Below are 9,748 nucleotides of genomic sequence, written 5' to 3'. Positions count from 1 at the left end.
TGGGGGTTCCTCACCTTCCCACAGGTGGGATAGACTCAGAGGAAGGCTCTCTGGGCGGCAGATCAGGCTTTCTCTTTTGTAAATGGCAGGGGGAGGGAGAGAACCTAAATCCTCACAAAAAAGGAGGAAATCTTGGGTCTGAGCGAAACAGGATCAGAGAGAGGAAAGCTAGCGGGCAGCGAGGGGCTGAGACTGAGGTGTTCCCGAGACCCCCGGTCTGAAATATCCAGGAGGCCGTTGGTGCTGTGGGCCCCAAGCTCAGGGAGAAACTCAAGGTGGGTGCTAGATCTGGGGAGCGGCAGCCTGTCGAGGGAGCTTGGGGCACTCTGGGGCGATTCAGCAGGAAGACCAATGGGAGAACCAAAGAGGAGTTTCCTGAAGGACGAGAGTTCCTCTGCAAGGAAGCAGTCGGAGAAGCCGGGGGAAAAGAGACTGGGGAGACCGCAGAGCAGCGAAGGCCAGGGCAGGGGGAGGCCCTCTCTGGGAGGCCAGTCAGACGGGGTTGGAGGTGGGCCAGAGTGACAGAGTCTCTGCCAGGAGAAGGCTGCCACTCTGTCAGCAGGTGACCCTGAGGGGCTTGGGTATGGAGAGGACAGAGGAAGAGCCCTGCCTGTTCTCAGGGTCCTGATCTTGGGAGTGCTGGGGCAGGGGCCGGAGAAGAAGGCGTGGAAGGTTGGGGGAGAGAAGAGAATGCTTGGAGCGGACGAGGAGCCTTTGGGCAGACCAGAGACTGAGCAGAGGAAGTGGAGGGGGCCAGATCTGGGTTTGGGTCTCCTTTAGAAAGGAAGGGGGTTGGAAGGGCAGGGCCAACCAGGGGCTGACGGATGGCTTTTGTCCCCCTTTGTGTCCCCAAGGCCCAGGGCACAGTCATGTTTATTGAGAAATACTTTAAAGATGAGGGCATTTAGGGTTCGGTGCAGGCAGAAGTGGAAGGGGAAGTGGAATGTTCTCTTTGGTTTGGTTTCCTTGGGGTCTCTGGGGGCAGCCTTCGTTTCAGTTCAGTAATCACCACAAGTGCAGCCAGGTGTTAAAGTCCAGGTCCTTTATTGTCTCTTTGCCTGATGCTGGGCAGCTTTCTGGAGAGCTTTTCAGTCTGGCCTTGGCTTAGTGGGGGAAGTGCAGGAGGCCAGTCAGTCCCCAGGAGCTCGACTGAAGGTGAAATGAATTGCTGTCTGTGGCGCTCAGCCCCTGCTTGTGTGCTCCACACTGAGTATAAATCAATCTTTATATCACTAGGAAACCACTGTTTGTTGTGGGATTAAATCAAGGCTAAACTCGATTTACCCATTGTCTCCTCAATTCCACCTTGCAAGCATCCGTTGTTTCAAGTTCAGAGTTCTGGCCCATAACAGGGAAGCGTTTGTTTATTTTCATTGGCTCTTCTTTTCTCTTCCTCCCATTCTTTCTTTCCATCCCTCCTCCCTCTCCCCCAGCTCATTCGCTGCGGCCTTCAGGAATGCCTTTCTCCCCTCTCTTTCAAAACCCTCCATCCCTTTGGTTGCAGAGCTCACCTTCTGGTCACCTGATTGGGCTGCCAGCCTTAAGTCCCTCCCTTCCACCCTCCACACACCTTTCACGCTGCCACATCTGACCCTGTCACGGACCTTTATCCCCTTGTCTCTTCCATCTTGTTTAGAGGAAGAACGTCAACGTTGATAGGATTCAGTTCTGGGTGCCCATCTCCTCTCTGGACCACATTTAGGGGGCTTCTAGCTGTGTGCAAAGTTCTCATGGTCCAGAACATAGTGCTGCTTTTAGCCCCTCTGCTCTCTTGGTGAGCTGCCATTGCACCAAGGCTTGTGTTTTATCTTTGGTGGGCTTCCTGACACTTTAATTCCTTGCCTGTCCTTAACTGGCTGGTCTGTGAAAAACGCAGTGCGTGGGCCCTCAGTAACCTGCAACCAGGTCCCTCTGCCCTGGGGAGAAAATGGCAGAGAACCTTTGAGTTTAAGTGGTGGATGGACCGTTTGTCACTAATTTTGGAACATCATCATCATCCATATGCTACTTGTGGTATTGCTCAGGTTAAGTAGACAATAAAGGATCTCCTGCAATGATCTGTTGTTATAGATTTTTTTTTTTCTTTCCCTCTCTTGTTTCTAGATATACAAGAATTTTATGAAGTGACCTTACTGGATAACCCAAAATGTATTGATCATTCAAAGCAGTCTGAACCAGTCCGGCCTGTGAATACATGGGAGTTTTCCAGCCTTCCAAGCACTACTGTGACAACAGATACGCCACCCAGCAGCCTTAGCCCGAGTGTAGAGGTAAGCGTTTCTGAAGGTGGGCAGTGGTTTTCGGTGCTCCATTGACCAGATGACCTAGGTCTCAAACGTTACCCTGAGGGTTTTTTCCCTCTCCAGATTGATTTATGTGGGAAATTCTAATTTTCAAAACGATTATGGGGGGGAGAGGGGTAAATTGGCCCTTTCTTTGATTTGTGGAAACTTCTGCTGAGGAGGACTCCCAGATGAGGTGGGCAGCTGTTCTGAAGGCTGGTCGTGGAGAGTTGTCACTTTGAGAAGTGAAATGACTTGTCCCCAGTCTGTAGTTCTTGTCGGTCATTTTTCTGTGCATCAGTCCAGGTAGACTGTATCATGCTTTTTTGCATTCATCACGTTCACATCCCGTTATATTCATGTAGTGCAGTTTGTTTAAACTTTCCTCAATTTGTGGGAATTTATTTTGTGTCTAATTCTTCAGGTGCACAAAAAAAGTGCTGCTACAAAATGTTTTGATGCGTTTGGGGACTTTCCTTGTAATGGAGTTTCAAGGCAAAGTGGACATTTCAGTCACTTTATTTGTAATTTCGAATTGCTTTCCAAAAGAGTTTTAGAACCAACAACGGACTAGAGTGCCTGGATCAAGTAAGATCAGATATAAAGCTTGTAGAACAGTGTCCAGTACCTTGTGTTTGCTCTCTAAATGGGAACTTCATCACCATCATCATCATCATTCCCTAGCCCCTCCAACAATGATATGAAGGGTTCTGGAAAGGTCTTTCCTTATCTTTTTCCAGGTCATATGTTTTTGATACTTTTTCTATGTTAGTTTTAACCACTTTTTATTCTCCTTTTTTTTTTTTCAGTCATTTGAATTATATAATACTTATTGGTATCTTATGGGATCATTGATTTGTGATTGATCTATTTTAGTTTACAGAGAATCCATTTCTAGAGTAAAACTTGTCATTTTCTGTCCTAGGCTGTAGTTGTTGAATTGTTTCAGTCTCATCTGACTCTGTGTGACCCTGTTGGGGGTTTTCTTGGCAGAGAACCTCAGTCACACAGAGTGAAGTGACTTGCCCAAAGTCATTCTCAGTAAGTCTCCGAGGTCTTCCCGACGCCACCCTGAAGCTCTGATCTATTGCTATTCCCCTTGTAATTCTCACTTCCACAATTTCTGTTTAACTTTGTAATCACTCACCTATGTGATCCTTATGGAAAACCCACTTTTCCCTTTTGAGTCTCAGTCAATCGTTAAGTGAATCACACTTTGTATGTTAGATTTGGAGGCATTTTTAGATCTGTAATTCTTGTTTCTAGTTGGTGTTTCCTTGTACTCACTCAGCTCTGCAGTGCATTTAGGGTTAGTTCTTGGACTGGGGCTTTGGGCTAGGGATACCTGAGAGAATATCTGTTAAAACAAACACAGGAACTATATGAACATGAACCTAAAACACTTTTTCCACAAAGTCAGATCTAAACAACAGAAGCAAAATTTATTATTCCTGAGTAGGTAAAGCTAATATTATGAAAAATGACCATTTTGCCTAATAATTTTATTTATTCAATGCCATCCCAATTAAATTACTAAAATCACTATCCTACTGAGTTAGAAAAAAATAATAAAAGTTCATTTGGAAGAATAAAAGGTCAGGAACTTCAAAGAAACAGTCCCTGTTACTTGTATTTTTGTTATTGATTTCCTAATTTCATCTTTTATCTGGCCACATAGGTCACTAGGTTTGATACCCAGGCTGTTCTTTTGAGATTAGAAGAGGTGGAGCAGCTGCTGATCTGCCCTGATGGGAAGAATTTTCTTACCTTGGGCTCTTCCTCTAGGAATTCTCTGAGCTCTGGGGTCTTTTCGTCCTTCCTCCCTTGCTAAGTCCCTCCCTCCTTCCCTTCCATTTTCCCCAGAAGAATGTGTTGATTCCATTTTTTGTTTTTGTCCTCGGCATCTTCCTGGGTATCTTATTCCTTGTTTTATTGAGATGAAGGCTTTGGAAGAGATTGATCCTTCTGTGCTGATGTAGTAAGCCCTCCATAAATGTTAGCTACTGCAACGATTGTCTTGCTCTCGGGCTGACTGGACAGCTAGTCTAACTGACAGCAGTGGTGAGACCTGAAGAGTTTGTGGGAAAGAAAGGGTTCCTCTTGGACCCATTGAAATTGGGGACTTTGGGCCTTTTGTGGAGAAGAAGAGATCGCAGAGCTATGAGTTCCTCAGCGAGTCCACAGCCTGCTCTAAGCCTGCGTGGCTTTAAGCTGAAGTCCGGCTATGTGGGAGCAGCTTGGCCAGAACAAATGGCCGCGGACCTCGCACCCAGCTTCTTGGGCTCTGTGCACTGGAGAAGCTTCTCCAGGCTTCCCTCTGTCAGCTCTGTTTTCAGGATGGGACTTTTTGTGGGAAGATTTATGACTCAGCAGTATCATCCAATAACCTTGACCTTCTTGATACACGACTAAGGGACTGGGAGGTGAATAGCCCAGGTGAAGTTTGGGGATTTGTGGTGGTTGTTTGGGTTCTGGGGAGTGAGAAGGAAAACTGATCTAAATGTCAGCGTATTCCAAAGTACAGAGGAAAGGTCTCAGATGGAGGCTTTTTTCAATCTGCTCTTATGCCATTTTCCCAAATGGCAAGTACATGCTAAGCAGAGGCTTTAGAAGTATCAGGTTGAACTAAAAAGATGACTTTGGCATTGAAGAAGTGACTGTCGCTGTCTTAATTCAGTTTCCCTGTCAAGAAAATAATATTTCATAGAGGTTTGTGTCACTGTCAGCCTCACAATTGTTAAGATTGTACATGATAAAAAAAAAAAAAAATTTTTTTTGGCATCAGAATGGTTTTTAAAAGGTGGGTGATCAGTTCTATAAGATTACTTCTTGCAGGGGGGAGGTTGCAGCTGAGATGGCAAGGGAGAGGCAGGGATTCACCTGAGCTCTCCCCCCAAACTGCCCCCGGTACCTTGAAGAAATGCTGTAAAACGAATTCTGTAGCCTATAGCAGGTGAGCGGGAAATGCAAACCAGAGCAGGCTTGGGTCAGCGGCTGCTGCCTCGGGGGCAGGGGGGCTCAAACACCCGGTCAGAAGAGATTTCAGGGTCTCCTTGCCGGCACTGAGGCAGGACGCTTTTGGCTTTGCCCGCCCACGGTCCTGGGCCTCAGTTCCAGGATGAGGAGTGCTGGTGCATCACAGGGACCCCCCTCAGAAAAGAGTGCTGGTGGTCACTCATGGACCAGAGCACGGGCCAGGACAGTCGTAAACATGCTTCTCCTTGGAAGAACTGGAAACTGGCAGGTCCCTAGGAGTATCTCTGAAACCAGCTGCCCCCAAACCCCAAAGCTGGAGGCAGTGCACCTCTCCTGTGGGAGCAGAGCCTCCCCGTTTTAGCAAAGAGTCAGAAGTCAAGAAATGGGCTGGAGGACTGAGCATAGAACAGAAAAAAGAATTCTGGCCCTAGAAAGGTCCTGTGTGAAAAGGGGATCAAAACAGAGGAAGAAGACCAAGTTGGAGCTCCAAATCCATCTCAGGCCACAGAAGAAAGGATTTAGAAAATCAGGTTAGAGAAGTGGAGGAAGAACCGGGAAGAGCCGGGGGAGGAGCCACAGCCTAGATGTATTGGAGCTAGGAGGGACTTTGGATGGGACCAAGGGTGTGTGTGTGTGTGTGTGTGTGTGTGTGTGTGTGTGTGTGTCTGTGTGTGTCTGTGTGTGTGTGTGTCTGTGTGTCTGTGTGTGTCTGTCTGTGTGTGTCTGTGTGTGTGTGTGTGTGTGTGTCTGTGAAGATACTTGGAACTGGAAGGTGGAGAGTCGAATAGACGGGAGGCTTCACGAGTCACTTCTTGGGTTGTAGACTTGGGGAGAGGAGGAAGGTGGAAGGGGCCTTTACAAAGAACTTTCAAAGGCTCGCTATTTGACTGGGAGATCATTGAGCCATTGGGATTTATTGAGTAGGTAATGTGGTCAGGAACATCATGATACGGCCTGGGAGTTCAGGGTTCCAACAGCAAAAAGATGCACACCTCCAGGACTTTGCAGTTCTACTGGGATGACAGGACTGATCGCATATATCCAGGTACATCCAGGTGAGGGGGAGCCCAGCTCCCTTCCAGAACTCAGGAACCCTAGGAGGGGCAGGTGGCTTGAGGGTCCCCAGGGAGATAGGCTTTTGGAGTAACCTTGACAGACTATCTGGAAGCATGCTAGTTGAAACATATGAATAGAAACTGCCTCCCACCCCCATAGATCAGGAGCCAGGTAAAGAGCATTTTGACACAAAAAAGGTAGTCATCTCCTGCTTTCAAAGCTCTTCTTTCGATATTAGGAATAGCACCAGTTTGTTTGTAGTCCTAATTTTAGGGTGTTTGTTTATTCTGAGATTGTGTTTAAGGAAATTTAAGGAAACCTTTCATTAGCAGAATTTGGGTCCATTAGATGATTTCCACAAATTAATTATCAAAAGAAAGCATCTTATTTTAGTTTGTCTTAGTTTCATCCTCCTTGAGCTCCCCTCCTCCAGAATCCCACATGGACTATTCCATTGATTACTGCCTGGGAAAGTCAGTTATTTTTCAAGCAGCAGTTACTGAAATGGTTTTTAATGGAAGAAATGTTTGCTTGCAGTTGTTCCCTTTTACGCTGAGGTGTTTTGTTTGCTTTAAATGCAGACTCTAGGCCAGGAGAAGCTGATTTGAGATCTCTGTGCCTCTTGGGAAAGCTCTCCCTCCAGTATTTCATCAAATGCCTCCCCTTAACCCGAGTGTCCTAAGAAATCCTGAAGCAAGAGGGTTTCATGAAACAGCATTGGTGGCTGCCTTTAACAGCTTTGGAATAAACTCTGGCATATCCCACGGGGTTTTTTGGTGGAATAATTTTAAATTATTTAGGTACAGATAAAACAAGTGAACATTCAAGGAGGTTTTTTAGGGGACTCACCCATCCCCTCGGATTTCTACTGCTATTTAAAGAAGTTGTTACTACCTTTCAGACGGGGTTTTCTTAGCCACCTTTCCTTCAGTCCTATGACAGTTCTTTCGCTTTCCTTAAGCTTTAGTGAAATGAGGTAAGAAAAGACGGCTGATTAATTTCCTTCAAGCAACTTTTTCAGCCCGAGGCTTTAATGCCTCGTACTTTGCTGTTATGGTGGCAGAATGGATTGCTTGTGCATTCTAACCACAAAGGTAAGCTGCCTCTGGCTTTCAGCCCTTCTCCATAAGGAGCAGGGGGGAGGGAGGCTTTTGTTCCATTTTGTGTTTTACAATTTAGCTATTTTTAGCTTTTTATGTTTGGTCCGATTCCTTGTGTTCTTAGTGTGAATCCTGTGCTGGGGGCTTTTCTGTTGACAGTCTGTGAAGATAAAGCTACTATAATAAAGCCAGTGAAATGAATTTCCCCTGGCTTTTAAAGGGGACCTTTCTTGTATAAATAAGAAAGCTTATATTTAGCTTTGCTCAGCCTCTTTCATATTTTAGTTCCCTTAAATATAAGTTCCCTATGCTCTTTAGCTGTAGTTTAGATGATTTTTATATGGAAAAATCTAATATTATTGCATAGTATTCCCTCAGAAAATGAATTTAACAGGCAGTTTCTGAGTAGTCTTCAGAGTTTTAATATAATGGCTGTGTCTAAAAAGGAGATTGTACAGAGAGAAAAATCATTGAGTGCAGATTATATGGCCCTAGGGATTTTTGAATTGAATTTTTAAAATGACTAAACTTGTGCACATATCTACCTCACTTCATCCCTTATCCCCTCATCACCGCGATGACTTTTTAGACTCTCTTTAGCAAGAATAGAGGAAACTGGAACCTGGTAATGGACTGTGTTGTAAATATAAGGGCTCTGAGTCAAAGGAGCACGCTGTAACAATCCTCATTGGTTCGGCTTTTTGGACAACTACAATGGGAGGTCTTGTGTTTCCCAATTACTCTGATTTGCTAGCGTTGCCCTCACTGTCCCCTCCTGCATCCCCTGTAATGTCCCTTGGCTGTCAGAGCAAATATCAGGGGGCTTGCTAGGTGTTTGTTACAGCTTCCGGGGTCACGGGGATTTTGCCCCTTTGGTGCCGGCTGTGGGGTGGAGGGTTGTATTCTGGGGAGGTCGAGATAGTCTTGTTGGAGAAGCCCACAGGAATTTCTTTTTAATCTTTAATCAGGAAGGGAAAAAATGAATTACCAAGGTGATTTTCCCCCTCTCCCCCCCCCAAAAAAAAAAGAAAACACTTTTAAAGGCCATTTTAAAAATTAGTGTAAAAATCTTAGTGTATTTTACCACTGTCGATTGTTGGCAGTTGCTTTCATTTGTCATGAGACAGGGACAGCAGCCTTGGCCCAGGTGCTCCTTTAGCTGGTCACACCCTCTTTGGGACTTCTGCCCCTGGAGGATTGCCCTGCGTGCCTGGGGTTTGTGCTCATGTGGGATTTACCCTGTAGCCTTTGTTCTTTCTGCCTTTTGTATCTAAGATTGGAGGAGATGTAGTCATTTTAAAAAAAAATGTTTTTTCTATTTAAAAGCTCACTAATTTGGTTCCTTTACAACTAAACAGCCAAGGAGATTATCACTTCTCCCCCCCCCCCCATTGATTCAATTGCTAATAAAAAACATGTTATATAACAAAGTAAAAATAGATAAATGTAGGCTGCAAATGGGGAAGCTATACGATTGATATTCAAGTATAAAAGAATTGAAAGCATTTGTTTTAGGCACCTATGGCAGAAAGAAAAATCTCTTTGAAATATGAAAAAGTGAGTGTGAGATTAGTGATTGGTTCTTAGTCACTTAACATGCAGGATTGGCATTTAGGGAGAATGGGGGAAAAGGACAGTCTTCAGAGATCCTCATACAGTTGATTGCTTCTCACGTCTTTAGGAACTATGAACTCAAGCTTTCAAAATGAAGTCCCCCTCTCCCTCCCTCTTCCCCACCCAGGCTTGGTGACTTAGGTGGGAATATTTGAGTCATTGAAACCATGGATACTCTGCCAGAGAGCTGTGTGGGTGGGGTGGATGTGGCGGAGCTTCTTTAGTCTGTCATTTTGCTGCACAGAGAGGACTCCCAGAAAGCTTGTTCTTGGTTGTGGGATCAAATGAACAAAAACTCACTTCTGGTAAGCTGTCAAGTCTGCGAGCAGAGCGTAGTAGTGGATTGCGAATCGCTGCTCACTTTAAAGCCATTTCCCTAGCCGTGCTTCTCACTGGAGTAATTTTCTTCCACATGGGATGCCATTAACAAATGGAATTTAAATGCACAGCTTTTCAGCGCTCGGGAGACGAGTGCAGCCCTTATCTCTTAAAAGCCGGGGCCGGCTTTTGTTGGGAAAGCTCCAGGGCTCACTACATGGCAGGACTTCACCACATTTTAGCTGTGATCCTTGCTTTGTCTTTCTGTAGTCTCCATTCACTGTTCCCACTGCAGCAAGCAGGAAAGGTCAGCATGATCCTTGAAGGTCATCATCACATCCTCCCTTTGCAACAGTCCAGTTTCCTTCATTCATTCCTTGTTAGTCACCTTCTTCTGGATTG

General features: G+C 45.5%; 1 protein-coding gene across 10 annotated transcripts in view; it reads left to right on the top strand.

The window, feature by feature from the left end:
* Positions 1 to 9,748, top strand: part of DLG1 (discs large MAGUK scaffold protein 1) — a 149,013-nt gene that overhangs the window by 19,538 nt on the left and 119,727 nt on the right. For all 10 annotated transcript variants that reach the window (XM_074297793.1, XM_074297792.1, XM_074297789.1 and 7 more), the window contains exon 3: positions 2,104 to 2,270. In XM_074297793.1, the coding sequence (XP_074153894.1) occupies positions 2,104 to 2,270 (167 nt within the window). The remainder of the gene's footprint in view (positions 1 to 2,103; positions 2,271 to 9,748) is intronic.

Source organism: Sminthopsis crassicaudata, chromosome 3, assembly GCF_048593235.1.
Source record: "Sminthopsis crassicaudata isolate SCR6 chromosome 3, ASM4859323v1, whole genome shotgun sequence".
NCBI classification, from domain to species: domain Eukaryota; kingdom Metazoa; phylum Chordata; class Mammalia; order Dasyuromorphia; family Dasyuridae; genus Sminthopsis; species Sminthopsis crassicaudata.
Note: the sequence above shows the minus strand (reverse complement) of the source record. Positions and strands in the feature narration are given on the sequence as shown.